Consider the following 19,763-nt stretch of genomic DNA (forward strand, 5'->3'; position numbering starts at 1 on the left):
TAGCCCTCCGCCCGTCCTCCGGCTGCACGGCCCCTGCCACGGGTTTCAGACGTGTGAGCAGAGCTATTCTGCACCAGCTTCCGTGTTACACACGTGCACGTGGACAGCAGACGTCACAGCATGCAGAGGACACAGCGTGGCCCTGGGATGCAGTGACTGTGTGGGTGGCCCTGACCTGGGGTTTCCCTGAGAGACGGGACAGGGATGCCCGGACCAAGCCTGCACGGGGTCCATACAAGCTCTGCACAGGCTGGGTCAGCATTCCCTCTGTACCGGCTCTTCCGTGTGGACGCCGCCCAGTGGACAGGATGCGAGGAGGGGACAGAGGGAACTTGGCTAGGGACACCAGGTGGCTGTGACCAGGACCCTTCCCTGCTGAGCCACGGGTCAGCAATCTCGTTCTCAAAGGGTTGGCTAGTAAAGGTTTTAGGACTCTGGGTCACATGGCCTCTGTGTCCCCTGCTTGCTCCTCCCGCAGCCGGAAACCTGACATGAGGGACAGCTTGCAGCCAGGTGACAGGGAGCCTCCGGGGGCTGAGTGACCTTGAACCTCACAGGCCCGGCCTTGCCTACCTGTCTTACACCACCAGGAACTTCCTACAGTGCCACATCACAGGGGGGCAAGGAGAGGGGCTCACGCCCAGTGACCAGCACAAAGCCAGAGACAAGGACCCCAGGCTGTGTCTGTGCAGTGAGCAAGCCTTTATTGAGACTGCGTGCTGTTGGCGAGGTCTGGGGCATCCGTCACTCTTATCCCCGCAGGGGGACGGAAAGGGCTTGGAGTTGCTCAAGGGCACAAAGCTGAGGGTCACTGACAGGGGACAGGGGACAGGGAGGACTCCCTCATTTACATGAGGATAAGCACCCAGAGACCCCTGTCCTCTGCTTCGGGGGCTCAGGACCTGGTAGGAGACGCCCCCGGCAGCCCCCCCGCCCTAGGTGGGTCGCAGCTTCATCTCCGACACCTTGTAGCTATAGTTGTAGCCTCTCCCTGTCTCCCAGTTGATGCCGTTCGCAGTGCTACTGTGGGTCCCTGCAAGGTAGCGACCGTTCAGGTTCGACTCGACACATTCCTTGTACCACCAGGCTCCCCGGTGCCTCTGAGCACAGCTGGTAGGAAGTTTGTCGTTATCTTGGTCTTTGGTGGAGAAAGGGTGGTTGTTGTGGTACGTCAGGGAATCACCTGCACAGAACAAAAAGTGGGGAGTTTTACACAGAGTGGTTCAGGGTCCTGGATCTGGGGTCCGGTCCTGTGAAGCTGTGAGCACTGTCCACCGCCCACGTCCAAGGGTGCTGCTCACGACACCCCAGGACACTCCCTCTGCTGCCACAGTGACCTCCGCGTCCCCTCGTCTACTCCACACCGGCCAGTTCACGGGCAGCTGTCCCTCAGAGGGGAGCCACACTGCCCGGAATGCCAGGATGCTCGGGCAGCACAGGCTGGACTGAGCCCCACAGAACGGGGCTAAGTCCCCCTCCCCCCATTCTCATCAGTGACGGAACCACAGCCTCAGTGATGGCGAGATGAACCCCGTCCTGTCAGCACGTGTGTCGTGTCCTCTGCATGTACAGTGAGGTCAGGGCCATGCCATCCTCACACAGGGATGACGGTGACGTGCAGTCTCCACCCGGCCGCGCCCAGAAGTCGCAGACAGGACACCAAGCAGGTTCCCTCTGATCCCCGAACGCCCCTGCCCGGGGAGACACTCACCGGCGGTGCCCCCGACGAAGGCGCCCAGTTCCAGCTTGTACTTCTCCTGCTCGCTCCCCAGCTTGAACGACTGGTACTTGGCAAACTGCCGGGTGCCCTCGAAGTCCACGAGGTCGACACGGAACTCGCTGGTCCCTGTTAAAGAAAGATTGTCAGTTCCCACAAGGAGGGACCCTGTACCTCTGGAATTTGGGCACATTTTTAGGGACTATTTGAACCTGGCATCCAAGGGGAAGCTCCTTCAAGTTCATATAGACTGAACTTAGTCCTTGGTTATTAAGAGGTTATGGAAACCTACTTCCATGGGTCCTTCCACCAAACCCCAAATTCCCTACTCGTGGTCAGTGGACAGAACACAACCCCCAGTGGGCATTTCCCTGCAGTGGGTTGTGAGTTCACTCAGCACCCGGTGTGAGAAACTGCTTTCTCCTTTGTCTGGGAGTGACGTCTCAGGACACGGTCAAAGGGACTGAGGACAGAAAGAATTCTGAGTCTCCCCAGGCCAGTGACAAGATGACCCTGACAGGTGAGTCAGTGGTGAAGACGCTGTCCCCCTCTGACCCTGAGAGCTGGTCTGCCGGGGGTGGGAGGACGGGGTGGGGCCGGCTCTTCCCCTGAGCCCACATCAGGGAAGGAGACGCAGTGGGCGGAGAGGTCAGGGCCGGGCACTGGGCAGAACCCCGATGATGACCTCTGTGTCCATCTGGTCTTGGGTTCTAAGATACCAGTAGCTCGTGACCAGAGGAGGTCTTTACCCCCATAATCCACTTCCTCTCTGGCTAACACTCAGCGTCTAAGAGAATACACGCCCCATCCCGTCACGGATGTGACAGTTCCTGTCCTCAGAGGCCACCACGTGTGGAGGAGAAGGAGCCGTCTTCTGTTCCAGACGCCCCAGGTCCAAGGTCAGGAAGGGGCATGTGGACTTCAGGGCCCCAGGACCCCAGGCCCACGGCACTGTCCTTACCCTGGGCGGTCAGGGCGTGGATGTTGTCATTCCCCAGCCAGAACTCGCCCAGCTGGCTGCCAAAGCCCTGCTTGTAGGTGGCCCAGTCCCGGTAGAAGTCCACGGAGCCGTCCACCCTTCTCTGGAACACCTGTGGGGAGCGAGAGGGCTCAAGAGAGGGGCCTGCTGCCGTCCAGCACTGCCGGGCACCCGTGCACGGCCTCGTGGGCCCACCCGGACCCCAGGGGAGGTCAGACAGGTGTCCACTGTGACCAAGGGGGAAGTGTTGGCTCAGAGAGGCCAGGCAACAAGCCCAAAGCCACACAGCTGGAGGGGACAGAGCTCTGGCAGGGCCTTGTTCCAGGGCCTGGGTCCACTCCCTGCCCACTGCCGGCCCCTCTCTGTCCTGGTGAAGGAGGGGGGCAGACCCAGACAGAGGGGACAGGCCAGTGTGACAGAGGCCACAGAGCACGTGTCCTCCCTCCACGGAGAACCTGGTCTGTGAGATTCCCGGGCACGAGTGTCTCCGCCCAGGGACCACAGGGCCGTCCCCGCCCTGACACTCACAGTCCAGCCCCCGCCGTCCGTGTCCATGTCACACAGCACAGCCAGGGGCCGGCAGTCGGGCAGGTAGATGGTGTGCCAGCCGCTCAGAAAGTACCCCCTGGTGAGCAGCTCCTTGCAGTTCCGAGGTCCTGGGAAGGGATGCGGGTCGTGGATGCCGTGACAGGCCCCGGGCGGGGAGGGGGCAGGGCCAGGAGGAGGGAGAGGCCGGGGCCCTGGGCGTCTGCACGGGCGGGGAGGACTCTGACCCCTGGGACAGACGGACACGTCCCTCCACCCAAGGCCACCTGCTGTGATGGCGAAGCCCGGTCAGCCAGGCCATCCTCAACACCACACGGTCCCCCGTCTTAATGCCCAGGTACCGGGCCTGGAGGACTAATATTTTCAGGGAATGAGATTAAGATGTCATTCCTGGTCTTTAAGGCAGGGGACAAGTCTGGGCTGACAGCTGCCCTCTCTGATTGGCCAATGGAGAGGAGGGACGGGCAGGGCCCCCCGGGTCAGCTGGACAGCACGGGGGCTGCATATGGCTGGACTTCCGGCCCGTGCTCCATGCTGGTCGGGGACGGGACGGGCTGGGGTCTACGGCAGAACAGGGACAATGGATTCAGGGCTCATCACCCACCTGTGTCACAATCTTCAGCTGTTCCAGGCTCTCCTGAAGGTGGGGACAGACAGGCAGACAGGTGTTAAAGGTGGGAAGTGCAGCCCTGCCCCCTGCTCACCAGGCGGGAATTAGAGGCGCTAGCTGGTTCCTTCCAGCATGGCCACAGCTACCCCTCCAGAAAAGCCGGCCCCGTCCCGGCTGACCGGGGCTCCAGGGTCCTTCCTGTGCCCCTGGGGGAAACTGAGTCACTAACTTTTTACTAATGGCCACTCTCTTCAACTGCCTTGTGCCAAAGAGAGGGGCCCCCTTGGCAGGGACCCCCACAAGTGGAACAGCCATTGTTGTGGACATGGGGTTAAGGGAGACCGCTATGAGAAAATATACTTTATACATATAAGCACATATGTGTACATAACTGTCATGTGCCCCTCTACCACACGCGTTTGTGGACAGTTGAGTGTGGGCACTGTGTTCACACGTCGTCTGTGCCCGCAGCCTGCTGCTCACACTTTCTGTCTGACTGTGCGCTCCCAGCATCACCCCAACTTCCTACAGCCCCGGGCCGAGAGTCCAGGGGGACAGCAGAGGCCCCCGCTCTGGGGTCCAAGGCTAGGACAGGCCTGAGGAGGGGTGTGGACCCCCATCCTGCTTCCTAGACCTCCGCCCATGTAGGGGGAAAACTTTTCTCCCCTCCCCAGGACCCCTGCTCCACACGCTGGGACCCCCGTCTGTTCAGGGTGGTCCAAGTCACCCTCTGGGGCCGCGGGGTGACCTCACCTTTCTCTCCACGTTCCCCCTTCTCCCCACGCTGTCCTGGAGAGAGAGAGAGAGTGAGAGAGAGAGAGAGAGAGAGAGTCAGCATTGCCAGGAGGGAAATGAGAGCTGACGTGGGTCAGGGTGGGGGACAGATAATGGCAGAAAGCCGGGCTGCCATTTCAGAGTCAGTGCTGGGCTTGGGTCGGGATCCAGCCCTGGGGTCACTCTGGGGCTGTGGACAAGGACCCACGTCCTGCTTGAGCCAAACATTCTGTTCAGACCAGGGTTTGGCCCTCTAGGAATGACATTATGACACCCCAGGAATGCCCTCTGCCCTTTCTCTACTGCCACAGTGGGGTCCTGCTCAGGGCTCCCCACTCTCTATTGGGATGTTACCTCTGGGTCCAGCGGGTCCTGCCTTCCCAGGGGCTCCAGGGGAGCCTTGTAATCCTGCAAATTTAAAACATATTATTGAGAAAAATTCTTGGACACAGGACCTGTCCCCTACCCCCCACCCCACCCAACATCAGACACTCAGGATCCAGAGGGAGGGGACTCAGACCCCAGCACTCACAGGGCCCACTGCCCAGTCAGAGGCCAGCCCTGGACACCAGGAGCGCTTCCCAGAGAGCCACGGCCCCGAGCCCCAGCTGCGCCCCTCCCCAGGAGAACGGGATGTGTCCTAATCTCTGTGGCTGCAGAGCCTGTGGCGGGATCAGCACCTGGAGACAGTCAGCCTGGAGCTCAGGAGAGAGTCCACCGGCACCAGGGGTGAGTCACCCCAAACCCGCGCTTGCTGACAAAACGCACGTTCACTGACTCCTTAGGGGACCAGGAGACTGGCTCCCTCCCATGGAATTTCAGAGCCCTGATCAACCAGGACCCACGCTGCCCACCTGAGACCCGCAGGGACACTGCCCAACTTGGGGTCTCACACGGTAAGGTCAAGAGCTCCGTGACCCCACCCTCGTCCTGAGCACTCACCTCTGCTTCCAACTGCGCCTCTCTCTCCCTTGTGCCCAACGGGCCCGGGCAGTCCTGGGAGTCCGGTAGGCCCTTTAACACCAGGGGCCCCGGGCAGTCCTGGGAGTCCGGTAGGCCCTTGAACACCTGGGCTCCCAGGAGACCCTGGCATCCCAGGCAGCCCCCGGTAGATTCGGGGAGGGGGAAACTCGTCGGGGTCTTCTTGATCCAGTGTCAGCACCTCTGCAGAGGAGCACAGGGGGCCAGTCAGGGTGCTTGGCCTGGGCCTGAGGGCCTGCAGAGCTGTGTCCTCTGAGGGGACCCGCCACCATGGTGACCTCGGGTCTGGGCAGATGGCTGGGGCCAGCACCACCTGCCTCAGTCAGAGGGTCAGCCTGGAAACGAGGTTTTCCGCCTCTGCTGAGGACTTGGTCCGTCCTCCCCGAGGGGTGTGGGCAGCAGGGAGCCCTGACCTTGGAGTCCATCTACCCATGGGGAACCCAGTTCCTCAGGGCTGTGTGTCCTCAGGCAAGTCACTCAGCCCCTCTGGGCGTCTGTTCCTGGGCTGCAAAATGGACTAAAAATGAGGCTGTGGGGAAGAATTGATTCAATAATACAAATTTAAGAATCTTCCTTAGCTTCAGGCGTTGAGAAAGAGTTTCATAAACAGTGGGTGCTTTCAATAAAGAACAGAATATTTAATAGAAAGTTGGGTAATTTTGGTTAATAGAATGTTGTGCCCCTCTTCCTTGGGCTGCAGGGTTCGTGCAGGTCCCTGTAAGGACACAGAGCCGGGTCCGGCAGACCCGGGACCAGAGACTCTGCACTGCTCAGTGTTAGTGTGTTGACCACAGGACTGACACAGCCTCAGGAGAGAGAACTTAGGGAACGGGAACACACACAGGAACCTCACTGGAGGGGGGTTTGAGAAGCAGCTGACACAGAGGAGCAGGGAGGGGCGGACCCTGCTGAGAGCTTCTGCACAGAGGAGAGTACGGTGGGTGAGGCCCCAGGAGCAGAGGAAAATATTGGGTCCCTTTAAAAAAAGAGAGACAGGGAAAATAACAAAAATGTAATGTTGAGGTCTTGCGGGGCCCTTATTAAGTCAGGGCCCAGGCACACGCCCAGTGCACCCGCTCTTAAATCTGCCAGACAGGGACAATGTCACTCTCTCTGTCACCTCTGGGACACAATGGTTCCTCCTGTCCCCTGAGGCTGGAAGGTCCCAGACTGAAAGTCCCATAGAGCTCTCAGGCCATCTCCCAGTGCCGGGGACAGTCACAGAGCCTGACCTGGGCGGCGCCCTCCACGCCTCCACCTCCTCACAGGACCTGTGTGGTGGGACAGGACGCGGCCCCTCCCTGGAGGACCAGGGACAGGTTCCCGGCAGACGGTCCTTAAACGCGCTATGTCAGGAATCACATTCACAGGGGACGCAGCACGGGCCTGGTGCGCAGTCCGGGGTCAGTGAGCAAGGCTGTGAGCTCTGCGTGTGGCCACTTAGGTCCCACTCACCTGACGTCAACTCACCTGGATAGCCTTTGTTCATCGAGGCTGCCGTGCACAGGAAGGCGGCGGCCAGGATGACAGATGCCAGCGTCATGGTCACCAGTCTCAGCTCCATGTCGGGTCCTGACAGCCGGGAGCTCTCCCACCTTTTATTGGCTGCGCTGTGCCAACATCTGGCTTTATTTCTCAGCCCCCCCCGGGGGGGCACTTCCTCCCCCAAGCTGGTGCTGGCACGTAAGTTGGCATTGCCTCATAGGATGGTCTCTTCCTCACCCCACACCCTCCTCCACAAGCTTCTCCTGTGAGCCCCGCCCCCCTGGCGTGGGCCTGTTCTTCCCAGCAAAAGCCACCCTGAGGCTCAGTGTAGGGAGGTGCTGCCTGCCCGTCCGAGCCTTAAGGGGAAGCCCAGCTGCCCCACCCCCTCTCCTCACCCAGCTCTGCCTGCTGTCACCTCTGAGGGGGTCCCTGGATGGCAGGGTTGGCAGGAGGGCGGGATTCACTTGCATACAGTGGGCTTCAAGTCTCCTGTTTGGAAACTTCCCCTGGGGTCTGGGGGGGTCAGAGGGGACAGGGAGGGAGCAGAATGCCTGTAGGAGTGGGGCGAGGTGGCTTCTGACTGCAGCCCGGCCAGGGTCAAGGCCAAGGGGGTGGCGGTTTGAGACATTGACAAGCACCTGTCCAGCCAGCACAGCAAAGTGGCCAGAGTGTGAGCTGGACAAGGTGACATTAAATTGTCCCCAGGCCCGTGTGAATCTCACCCAGCCCCAGCCAGGGTCCAGGCGGCACAGTCCCTCTGAATGCATTTTCCACACCTGCTGAGACTTGCTAAATCACAATGCTCTCATCAGGGATAGAATCCAGTCACAACAGAGGTGACAGGTCTGTGGTCCCAACCCCAGTCCCAGTCCAGGTGTGACGTTAGAATCCTGACCCCAAGTCGGATAAAACCCTGTGAGGATCAAGGTTCCATCGGTTCCATGTCAGTGTCCGAGAATGTGACAGCTGCTCTCAGACCCTGACGTCACAGAGAGAAGAAACGTAATTTCATTCGAACCCTCCGAGCTCTTAGCCGAGACCCCAGCAGTATTGATAAGTTTGGCGACACATCTCTTTGAAAGACAATATTCAAGAGATAGGTGCTGACGGAAGGGACAATGGCTTAGTCAAGTGTTGGCAGCTTGAGAAGAGGGGAACCGTGGTCCCAGAGACCATCCTAACACCCCAGTGCTGGCCGGGGCGTCGTTAGGAGGACGAGGAAGCAGAACAGAGAAGTGAGGGGGAGGGAGGGGCTGCTCATTGCCCGCAGACCCGACTGGACTCTTCCGGTTCTCCTTGGAGACCCGCCAAGTGAGGGTCCCGTGTGTTCTCTCTCTTTCACCCATAAAAATGTCTGAAAGTCAGCACATCTCCTGGAGCTGGAACATCTGTTAGGTGGAGTCAGCTTCCCTAGAAATCAGTTGCTACAATGATTATATAGACATTTTTTTTTAACTACAATATGTATATATCAATGGCCAAGTCAGCATTTACAGTAATTAAGTTACAAGAATGGGGGTGGGGCCGGGGTAGGTGACAACTCCCCACTGTCCATTTTTCTTCCCTGTATTTATCCAGAAGTTTCTGAAGATGTATCCTATTTGCAAACGCATCGGAATAAAACGAGGACCGTCTCTCAGTGACAAAGAAAACCCTGACCGTGACAGGGTTATAGACGGGATCGTAGTGCAGTTGGCGAAGGAATTTGCTTTTCTGTAACAACATGTTAAGGTCACAACTAGAATTACCAATGAAAGGATAACAGAACTTCTTGTGGTCTCTAAGAGACTTTTGTACAATCTCCAGAAGAATCAGGGACTCCGGACAGACATTTACCACTCGTGAAACTGAAGCGGTCATCCAAACACTTCCAACAATCAAGGATATGGGACCGCAGGCCTGCCCAGGTGAATTTTTTTTTTTTTTTTTTCATTTTTTCTGAAGCTGGAAACAGGGAGAGACAGTCAGACAGACTCCCGCATGCGCCCGACCGGGATCCACCCGGCACGCCCACCATGGGGCGACGCTCTGCCCACCAGGGGGCGATGCTCTGCCCATCCTGGGCGTCGCCATGTTGCGACCAGAGCCACTCTAGCACCTGAGGCAGCGGCCACAGAGCCATCCCCAGTGCCCGGGCCATCTTTGCTCCAATGGAGCCTTGGCTGCGGGAGGGGAAGAGAGAGACAGAGAGGAAGGCGCGGCGGAAGGGTGGAGAAGCAAATGGGCGCTTCTCCTGTGTGCCCTGGCCGGGAATCGAACCCGGGTCCTCCGCACGCTAGGCCGACGCTCTACCGCTGAGCCAACCGGCCAGGGCCCCAGGTGAATTTTTGACAAACACTTAAAGAAGAATGAACACTATTCCAAAAGATTTAAGAGGAGGGAAGACCTCTGATCTCATGGGATGAGGCCGGCATGATCCCAATTCCAAAACCAGATAAAGTCACTACAAAGAGACTCAGATCCCAATGTCCCTGATGAACGTAGATGCTAAAATCTTCAAAAAAAAAAAAATTGCAAACCACAGCTAGAAATACATTTTAAAAGATCCTACATCAGAGACAAGGGGGATTGATTCTGAGAACGCAGGGTTGGCACAATATCTTCCCGTTCAAAAACGCGATTCATCACATAAAGCGAAGGATGAAAACCACACCATTATTTCAATAGCTGCAGAAACAGCATTTGATACAATTCAGCACTCATTTATGGTAAACACTGTCAGCAATGTGGGAATACAGGAAACAGAATTCGATGTAATAAAGCACATATGCACCAAATCCACAGCCAACATCATAGTCAAGGAGCAAAAACTACAAGCATTTCCTTTAAGATCAGGAACAAGACAGGAATGACTGCTCTGACCACAACAGCTTCAACGCAGCAGTATTGAACGTCGTAGTCACAGCAGGCAGACAAGACGAAGAAATCAAAAAGTATCAAATGGACCCTGGCCAGTTGGCTCAGTGGTCAAGCATCAGCCTGGTGTGTTGAAAGTCCCAAGTTTGATTCCTGGTCAGGACAGAGGAGAAGCGACCATCTGATTCTCCACCCCTCCTCCTCTCCCTTCTCTCTCTCATTCTCTCTCTTACCCCTGCACCCATGGCTCAAATGGTTTGAGCAAGCTTGGCCCCCTGGCACTGAGGATGGCTCCATGGCCTCGCCTCAGGCACTAAGAAGAGCTCAGTTGCCGAGCAACAGAACCGCAGCCCCCTGATGGACAGATCATCGCCTAGTAGGGGGCTTGTTGAGTGGATCAGTTGGGGCTCATGTGGGAGTCTGTCTCTCTGTCTCCCCCTCTCTCAATAATAATAATAATAATAATAATAAAGGTATCAAATTGGAAAGGAAGAAGTAAAACTGTCACTCTTTGCAGATGACACGGTATTATACACAGAGAACCCTAAAGTTTTCACCAAAGAAAACTACGAGACCTGACACATGAATTCAGTAAAGCAGCAGGACACCCAATCAATATCCAGAAATCAGTTTCATTTTTGTAACTATCTGAAAGAGAAACTAAGAAGACAATCCCACTTACAACTGCATTAAAGAAACAAACAAACAACAACCTAGGAATAAATGTAACCAAGGATGTCAAAGAGCTCAGAAAATTATAAGTCCCTGAAAAAGATATAGACAAGTGGAAGCTTATACCGTGTGCGTGGATAGGAAGAACAAACATCATTAAAATGGTCCTCAGGTGGGAGGTGGTGGTGGAGACAAGGTCTGGGCGCAGGTGTGCCCGCTGCCCTCAGGGTGTTGCCACATCCACGCCCTCGGCTGCAGAGCGAGGACACGTGTGTGCACTGACCCGCACGGCCAGGCCTGTTCTGAAGGCAGTTGGGAACCACAGGAGTGAACCCGTAAAACTAAGGCCCTGGCTCCCGGGTAGAGCGTGGACGTGGAGAGTGAAGCCGGAGCCAGTGAGGACACTGTGACCTTCCCATGGGGGAGGTAGGAGGTGACCTGAGGTCAGCAGTTCGGGTGGGGGAGGGGGGGCGCTAGCCTGGGTGGTCCTGGGGGGTCTGGATGCCTGAAACCACCTCCAAACTTAGAACGGGAGGGGGTTTGACAAGTTCAGCTGGACTCATGCTGGTCCAAGATGCCGGGTGAGGAGGACCCATGGGTGGGCAGCGGCGGGGAAGGGGACGCTCAAATCTCTGAGCCTCTGAGAAGGATCCTCCCAGGGCGGTGACCTTGGGCAACATGTAGCCTGTGCCCACTCTGTCCTTAGCGTTCTGTGGGTTTGACGCATTCATAGTTGCGTATCCACCAGCACGAAACTGGCAGGCAGTTTGACAGATGTGAGCAGGTCAAACAATGGGCCAGGCCCAGAAGGCCACCAGGGTGGAAAGCCCAGAGCAACTCTGGGAAAACAAAGACCTCACCCTCAGGGTGACCGTTCCTCCCCTGGCGTGTTGCTAGTTGTAATGCCGGTGCTCGAGGTCAGGCAGGGTCACACTGGATTCGGGCAGAGGGCAGAGGAACCACGGAGGGGCTGTGCCTGTTTATTGGAGGCTCGCAGAGACAGGCGGGCGAGCACATAAACAACAAAGGGGAAGAGCAAATAAACAAAGGAAAATCTGCTATTTGCAGTGAGGGCAAGGGAGCACGGAACACCCACCTCACGGTGGCGGGAGAGCGATCGCTGCCCGGGGAGGCACCCATAGCCTCATTCATACAGGCTATGCACACGTGCCTCTGCCACGTGCTCAGCAATCAAGCAAACTGCCGGCAGCTGGCAAAGCCGGGAGCAAGCCTCACACAGCTGCCTGAGGGTTAGAGCCCGTTAGCAGGAGAGTGAACAAGGGGGCCGAAGAATAACCCTTACGCATTAACCCCCCATAGCAGGGATGGCGAACCTTTTTATAAAAACCGCCCACTTTTGCAGAGCTGGTCAACCTGGTCCCTCCCGCCCACTAGTGGGCGGTCCAGCTTTCATGGTGGGCCAATCACGGCGCGTTTGGTTGCTCCGCTACCGCCCACCATGAAAGCTGGACCGCCCACTAGTGGGCGGGAGGGACCAGGTTGACCAGCTCTGCAAAAGTGGGCGGTCTTTATAAAAAGGTTCACCATCACGGCCCTAGAGGTAACGTCTAGGCCTCAGGTGTGTGTCAGCTCAGGAAAACCAGACCAGGGAAACCTCCCCTGACCTCAGGACTAGCTGCATTGACTAATGACCCCCTGGCGCTGACCTATCAGTGGAGCCCGGAACTCCGAAAGGACACACCTGGAGAACTGAGGCATATTCCATTGAGATCCTCCCTCTGGAACCTTCCCTAAAACCTAATAAGCCCGTAGGAACCACCTAAAATGCGTCTGGGCTGCATGCGTGCGTGAAGATGACATGGTGACTCGGAGTTGTCAGAAATCCTGGGAGCAAACAAACGCCCTTCTCGGTTCTTACAAATGGCAACGCTGCTGACCCGGAAGGCGGTGCCAACAAGCAGCTCCGAGGCGTGTGGGTCACTGTTCCAGGGAGGCAGCCTCCCCCCCCCCCCCAGTGTCCTGGGGCGTGGGGGCTGGGGACCAGACGGCAGGCGGGCAGAGGTGTGCCCTTGGACACATAACGCCAATCAATGGGCCCTGGTCAGCAGGGGCAGCCAGGGAACAGCTGACACGGGAGGGCGAGGGACAGGCCAGGCTGCCATCCAGAAAGGGCTCCCAGAGACACCCCCCTACCCCACCATGGGGCGAGGAGGGGCCTCAAACTCCTGGTCCCGGGAGGGAAAAGCCAGAGCTCTCAGACACGCCCAGCCAGAACCTCCCAGGTGGGATTGCAGTCTCCCTGGTGGTGAAATAACACACGACCCTGGTGGATCGTGAGAAGGCCCAGCCGTGCCGTGAGGATGGTACTCCCACTGCACAGAGCTCACGCTGGCAGCTACGTGCGTGTGTGCGTGCGTGCGTGCAGGGGGGCGCTCTCCCCATGCACCATCCCCCACCCTCCAAGAACACTGCACACCCTCCTCAGCCCGGCCACACCAGTGAGGGCCCTCAGAGCCGGACAGGTGGGCTGCCGTCCAGGAACGCACAGTTCGGAGCACGTGTGGAGGCCTGGACGGCAGCCCAGGTCTGTGAGCCTTTGCCGCCTCGGACCAGGAGGCACTCTGCTGCCTCCCAGAGCTCGATGCACTCGGCCTGGTCCTGCACGTGTGCACGTGTGTGCATGCATGTATGTATGTGTGTGTGGGAGTGTGTGTGATAGAGCTGCGGTCACACTACATTATAAAAGGTTGTCTTTTTTTCACCGTGGACTATCCTAACATCTGTGCCTCCTATAATACACCGGGCAGTCCCCTGGGGGCCTCCAGCAAGGGGTTCCGTTATTGCCGCTAGGGATGGACATCTGCCGCCCACCGCAAGGGCCCCCTGCGGCTCCGTGTATTCTAAGACCCTTGGCAATTCCTGTACCGGTTCCGGTGCACGGGGGGCATCTGCGAGAGAGAGCTGAGACCGGCCACTTCCCAGGAAACGTCTCGAGCCTTGTGTGCCAGGGAGCCAACGTTGGGAAACGCTTCGTGGAGGGGCTCACAGCCTCTGCCTCCGTGTCCTCCTCCCAGAAGTGTCTGCACTTGGAGGGAGCAATGCTAACCCCCGAGACCCGTGGGCATTGTGAGAGTGGGTTAGGCGTCGGGAGGGCAGCTGTTGAGGGGAGAACCCAGGCCCTGCATCTCCGCGTGCAGAGGGGAGGGTCTCTGAGGGTCTCCAGATAAGACACGTGGTCACTGTGATATCCATGGTCCCAGATGGAAGCCCAGCCACCCCTAGTACCAGGAAGCAGGGAGCCGCTCCGAGGCCCAGGCTCCCCAGGCAGAGAAACGGGGAGCGCTGGGTGCACCTGCAGGGCCTGGCGTGGCTGACTCTACCTGGGGGGGGGGGGTGAGGCTGGGGAGGGGCACAGCAGGGTGGGAGAAACAGGAGGTACATGCTGAGGGCTCCCTCTCCCTGGGCAGCCCTCTCTGATGGCCTCAGCCCTGGGAGGGGCAGGTGGCCCCCACCCCCAGTGGACAAGGGGCCTTCAGACAACAACCTCATTGGGGCTCAGCTTGGAAGACCCCAGACCTGGGGTGACGGGACAACTGGATGGGATGTCAGGGGGTCCGTGAGTCTGTCTCCACTGACCCTCAGTTTCCTTTCATCTAAAAAAATATAGCAAGGTCATTTCTAGGATGCATCCAGCCGTGACGCAAAGATCGGCACCCCTAGAATGGGGGGGTGGGGTGGTTTCCAGGGACCGAGGTCTCTGGGGCTGCTGCCTTCAACTCCCTGACACCCACAGCAATCTTCGGGACGTTGCAGGTCACGGGTGGGGGGTTCCCAGGCAGAGGGTGAGCTGGGAGAGCCAGAGGTGCAGGTGGGAGCCCCGGAAGGGTGGCTGGTTCTGGGAAGGAGGCCCTGGGCCCTGGTGCCTGGTGTGGTAGAGATCATCCTGGCCAAGGGGTCTGAAGACTAGGGTCCCAGCCTGGGCAGGGCCGCGGCCTGACTTCCCACCTCTGTGGGTTTCACGCCTCTCCTTCGCGCCGTGAGCTCCGCGGCCTCTCTCATCCCTCCCTCTCTGGGGGGTTCTCTTCTGGATGAAACAGAACGATGAAGCCAGAGGCAGGATGGGCCAGGGCCCTGTAAGCCGCAGAGCGCCATCCACACTCGAGCTGATCTTATTATGGCTGTAATTACTGTTACTGCAAGTGCGTGCAGATGACGGATGGCCGGCCGGGAGGGGAGGGTCCGACTGCCTGGAAAATCCTCCTGTTTCGGCCTGAAAACACTTTGAAATCCACAGAGGAAAGCAGCTTAGAACGGAGGGCATCTGGTTATCATTGCATCCACGTCAGCACACAGAAGTCTTGGCTTCACGCAGAAAAAAAAGGGGGGGGGGTCTTTCTTTCCCTCCCCATGGCTGGCTGCTTCACACACCCTGGGGCTTTAAGAGATAAACCTGTCGAATCCAATCAGAAAGAAGCTTTCTGGAAATTCTGGCCCGGCAGGGAAGCCAGCAGGCCCCATGTTCCCCTTAATAGGATTGAGTTTAGAAGAGGAAAGTGCGAATTACCGTGTCAGGCCACGGAGTCCCTGGGGCTGCTCATTGGTGTCCAGCCAAGGCTGGCTTGAAGGTCAGACCCACTGGCCTTGTGGCTGCTGGTGCCTTGAGCCAAGAGGGGCCTGCAGAGGCTGGAGCAGGGGTCAGAGGTCCCAGCAGGATTGTCAGGGCCACTACACACCGGGCCTATGCTGAGAGCCCAAGGGTCCGCCCCTCGGGCCGAGTGTCTAGCCCCAATGCCCCGCTGGCCCATTGCAGCTGCACAGCTGACATGTGCTGAGCAGATGAGCCACCTGCCATGTGAGAAACCATGGTGGGTCCTCAGACGGGCTCCTGGGACCACAAGAAACCCCTTTGGCCTGGAGCAACTATTCGCAGATGGAATGCAGGGCATTTGGTGGGGTCCGGTAGCTCCCGTCCCCCACAGACCCTGCACAGCTCCTAAGTGCCCACAGGCCCTGGGCGTCGCTCCCTGTCCTGGGCTGGGCTCCATTCTCTGCCCTGTGTCCAGCTGCCCCCAACCATGTGGGAGGCGGCTGACGGATTGGGCCTGCTGGACGCAGGGGTGAAGGGGCATCCCTGGCTCAACCCCAGACACCAGTAAGCTCCCCAGTCCCCACCCGAGTCCTGCAACTGGGGGAACTGCTGGTGACCTGGGGCACTTAGGGAGTTGCAAAGAATTGAAGGGTCTGGCCCAGAGAAGTGGGGGCGGCCCTAGTTTAACAGAATCTGCGGTCCAGCCCAGGAAAGGCTCAGGAAATGATGACGACTGTGGAGCTGGCGGAGGCGGTGGCGATGTCCCCACCGTGTGTGGGGCGTGCCCTGTTAGGCTGGGGATGTCGAGAAACGGAAGAAGAAATCCTGCCGTTGTTTTCAAGAAACTTACTATCCAGATGATGCAGCTTAATGAGCACAGGGTTTGGGGTGCGGCTGACCTGGGCGGACCCCCGACTCTGTCACAGACGCGCGCAGGAACACACACACGTTGGCAGGCGGCTTCATCTCTAAACACGCGTTTACTGAGGTACACATGGGGGGGCCATGGTGAACCCCAACCACCTTGTTAGCTGGAGCACTCCAGAATACACCCCCCCACCCCAGCTATGAGCTACAGCGATGGGGGCAGGTGGTGTAGAGCCGGTACCTGGGGGTGGAACCAACGTGTCGGGGGCAGAGCTAGCACGTAGGGGTGGAGCCAGCATGTGGGGGTGGAGCCGGCATGTGGGGGTGGAACCACCATGTGGGGGGGGTGGAGCTGGCACATAGCAGGAGGGAGGGGGGCTGGCACGTGGGGGCGGAGTCGGGACATCGGGGGCGGAACCGGCACATGGGGCACATGGGGCACATGGGGGGCGGAGCCGGCACGTGAGGGTCCCCGGAGGGCATGGAGGGCGGGGGCGCATGCCAGGGCCCGAACCTTAGAAGTGCAAAGGAACAGAGCAGGTGACCTGCTCCCCTGCAGCTAGCCTGGCTTCCGACACCCCGCTGATTCCAAATCCAGGGCGCGAGGGGACCGCTGCCGGCTGCTGGCCGCCCTGTCCTTCGCTAACCGCGGGCCACCGGTTCCCTCCGTGAGTCGGTCTGGCCCCCCTTCTTTGTCAGTTTAATTAAAGTCAGGGCTGACCCGGTTTAGACAGGGGCCATCATTAGCATGAAATTAAGCGCCTGTTTTAAGACACAGGCCCCTAGGAAGTGAAGAACAGCAGGACGGGGAAATAAATACTAAGAAAGGGCAGGGAAGCCGGGAAGTCGAAGCCCGGGCTCCAGCAGCATGGTCGGAGATCTGTGTGCCCCTGACGCCTGCAGCAGAGCGGGCAGCAGCTGCGACCTCACGGGAGGGAGGTCGAGTGCACAAGGGGCAGCAGGCTGCAGAGCCCGGGCCTGTCGGAAGGGGAAGGGCAGCCGGGAAGTGACCAGCTGGCAGCTGGGGGCTCAGGCATCCAGACACTGACCCGGCTTCCACTCGCCTGTCCGTCAAGGGCGAGGTCAGAGACCCTCCTTAGACCCTCTCAGGTGGGGGTCCCACAGGCACAACTGCAACGTCATAGGAGGTAACAGGCACCAAGCACACCCCACGTGGCTTCTCAGGAGACTCTGGGGCCCAGTCAGAAGGGCCTGGGGAGTCTGTGCCTATGGGAGACACCAATACGAAAATATGAAGAAAACAGTAATTTCACGGAGAAACCCGAGTAAACAGTCCCAGCCAGGGGATCGAGGTCAATACCAGCAGTGACCGATGGGTGGGTTGACCAGGTTCCCCAGCTTTGAGGGACGTGGGATGGAGTGAGGATGGCCAACCTCATGTCAGATCTGCGGGTCCTGGCCCGCTGGGCCAGAACCTGGGGCCCAGGAGTCTGCAGGTGTAGGGGCTCCCAAGGGGGCCTCACACCCGTCTACACCAGCTGAGAGCCACCAACCGGCTGGATTTGGTCCCAGTTGTCCCCTGGGGACATGCCTGTCCAGCTTCGGTGCCTTAGATGGACATCACTCTCCTATCTCCGTCCACCCCCAGCCCCCACATATACGGCACTGCCTGCACCGGGCTGGAAGGACATTGGGCGTGAAGCATTCCATCGACAGCTGCACTGTCCCTCCCAGCCTTGTCCTGGTGAGAGCCCAGAGACACCAGCCCGGCAGCCCTCCCCCTCAGGAAGAAGTCCCCCGCCCTAGGAGAGTTCGCTGCAGCCCCACCCCTTAGGGTTCCACAGCTGCCACATTTCGGGTACACCGGTTATAAGCCGGGCGTCTAGAACCTGAGGGGACTCGGCTAGGATGGCTGCCCCGCCCGAGCGAGGACGTCCTGGAGCTCTCGGGCATGTGGGGAGCCCTCCCCCAGCCGCCTCCATCCTCCTGGTCCCCACGTGCTCGGAGCCCCACTGCCCCTACCACGAGAGCACGCCAAGGGGAAGTCACCCGCCCGCAGGCGGGAACCCGACGGGAACCCCGTTCTCCCGGATGCTAGGGTCAGCGGCGCTGTGTCCAGTCCAGACCCTCGGGCGGTGTTGAGTGGACACAGGAGAGAAGGGACCACCGGTCTGGCCTGGAAGAGCTTGCAGTCTCTGTCATGACCTCTCTTTTCGCTGCCAGGGGATGCTGGTCACTGAGCCAGGGGACAGGCCCAGAGCCCCAGGGACACCTGGGGCCAGAGATCGGATGCTCCAGGGTCCCTCAGCTACTGCGACAAATTCATACAAGCTGGGGGTGGGTGTGTGTGGAAACAACACACATCGGCCTCTGCCCGTCTGTGGGCTGGAGCCCCAAACCAAGATGGTGGCAGGCTTGTTCCTGTTGGAGGTTCCAGGGGAGGGTCAGTTCCCTGCGTCTCCCAGCCTGTGGCTTGTGGACACCACACCCCGGTGGCTGCCTCCAGCGTCACGTGGTCATCTGCCCTTGTGTGTCTGTTGTGGTCACAAGACGTCCTCCCCCCACGCCCCCTCCCCAACCCACATATGTCTCTCCTCTCCTCACAAGGACACCAGGCACGTTGGATTGCAACCCGCCCTGCTCTAGGGTGACCTCGTTTGAACCGATTGCATCTGGAATTACCCCACTCCCAAATAAGGCCACGTTCGGAGGTCTTGGGGGTCAGGACACAGCCCGTCCACTTGGAGTAGCGGTGTGGGGAGGATACCATCTCACACAGCTCTGGGGAAATACCGGGTGGAGCCTTGAACCGCTGAAGTGTTTCCCAGCTCTCCTCCGAAGGTGAGTCAACCTTTCTCCGGCTCCCTTCCTGGCATCACGGCTCGGCTCTGCTGGTTTCTAGTTCCTCTGCCAACCTGTCGGTTCTGTGCTCCATGGGGGGTGGAGGGGAGCCGTGGGGCACCCTGCTCCCCGGTCAGACATCCTGACACCACAACCCCTGAGTACACACCCTGGTTCCCCTCCCCGGAAGCCTGTCCTTGTCGCATAATCCTTCCCGACGTGACATGGCCGGTCAAGCCCCCCCCCCAAAAAAAAGTCTTTGGGAGAAGGAATCTCTGCGATCCCAAGGAAAAATAATACTGGCACACTGCATCTGTTATTAGTCTATTTCTGGGGGACTCTCTGGTGCTGTTACTCCCACCTACACTATCTGTTATCCAAGGCGAGGCTGCCGTGCACCCGCCAAGCTGAAACCCAGCAAGCCTCCCCGGGTTTGATTTATTTATCCGGGGCAAGCGTATCTTCAGTGTCAGGTTCGCTTGTTATTATCCACAACCCAGCAGAGAAAGACCATTAAGTCTCGGCATCGGGAGAGCAGAGTTCAACACACGCTGAGGGTGACAGCTGCCTTCAGTCTAAGTGCCCGAGACAGCCAGCCCGAGGAGACAGCGGCTGCGGGGCCAGCAGGGCACACAGCACGGGGCCCGGCCCCTGCCGGGAGGGTCTGTCTGTCTGTCTCCTGGGTGTGGGCTGCCTGGCGTGAGGGTCACCTTGGCTGCCCCTGGCAGGCGCAGATCAAAGCCAAGAGCAGGCCCGGGGGTACCAGGGTGGCTCACGGCACCTGCCATTTCAGTTCTGGCCCGAGGAGGCCGGGATGGGCCCCCTGTCGGTGTCTGGCTGGTGGAGGTTCGTTTGTGGACGGGCCTCCGTGGTCCATCCATGTCGCCGTTCCTCGCTCTGGCTTCGCGTTCCCAATTCTGGAGCG

The 19,763-nt window shown here is 58.9% G+C and overlaps 1 protein-coding gene across 1 annotated transcript; it reads right to left on the bottom strand.

Annotated features, from left to right (window-relative positions):
* Window positions 1-683: 683 nt before the first annotated feature.
* LOC136394106 (ficolin-1-like) lies at window positions 684-7,194 on the bottom strand. The gene is made up of 9 exons (XM_066366731.1): window positions 7,078-7,194; window positions 5,569-5,790; window positions 4,981-5,034; window positions 4,606-4,641; window positions 3,847-3,879; window positions 3,225-3,352; window positions 2,679-2,808; window positions 1,712-1,846; window positions 684-1,183 (listed from the first exon to the last, which is right to left on the bottom strand). Exons 1-9 carry the CDS (start codon window positions 7,169-7,171, stop codon window positions 936-938), a joined length of 1,080 nt encoding a protein of 359 aa, XP_066222828.1. The 5' UTR covers window positions 7,172-7,194; the 3' UTR covers window positions 684-935.
* Between the last annotated feature and the right edge of the window lie 12,569 nt (window positions 7,195-19,763).

The sequence above is a fragment of the Saccopteryx leptura genome, chromosome 2 (assembly GCF_036850995.1).
Source record: "Saccopteryx leptura isolate mSacLep1 chromosome 2, mSacLep1_pri_phased_curated, whole genome shotgun sequence".
NCBI classification, from domain to species: domain Eukaryota; kingdom Metazoa; phylum Chordata; class Mammalia; order Chiroptera; family Emballonuridae; genus Saccopteryx; species Saccopteryx leptura.

Bases quoted from the DNA above. Each gene is read 5' to 3' on its own strand.
- LOC136394106 (XM_066366731.1), bottom strand. From the start codon at position 7,171: ATGGAGCTGAGACTGGTGACCATGACGCTGGCATCTGTCATCCTGGCC. The intron at 3,880-4,605 runs GTGAGGTCACCC...CCCCACCTTCAG, and splicing joins GGGGGAACGTGGAGAGAAAG to GAGAGCCTGGAACAGCTGAA. The intron at 2,809-3,224 runs GTGAGTGTCAGG...CGCTCCCCACAG, and splicing joins CGGACGGCGGGGGCTGGACT to GTGTTCCAGAGAAGGGTGGA.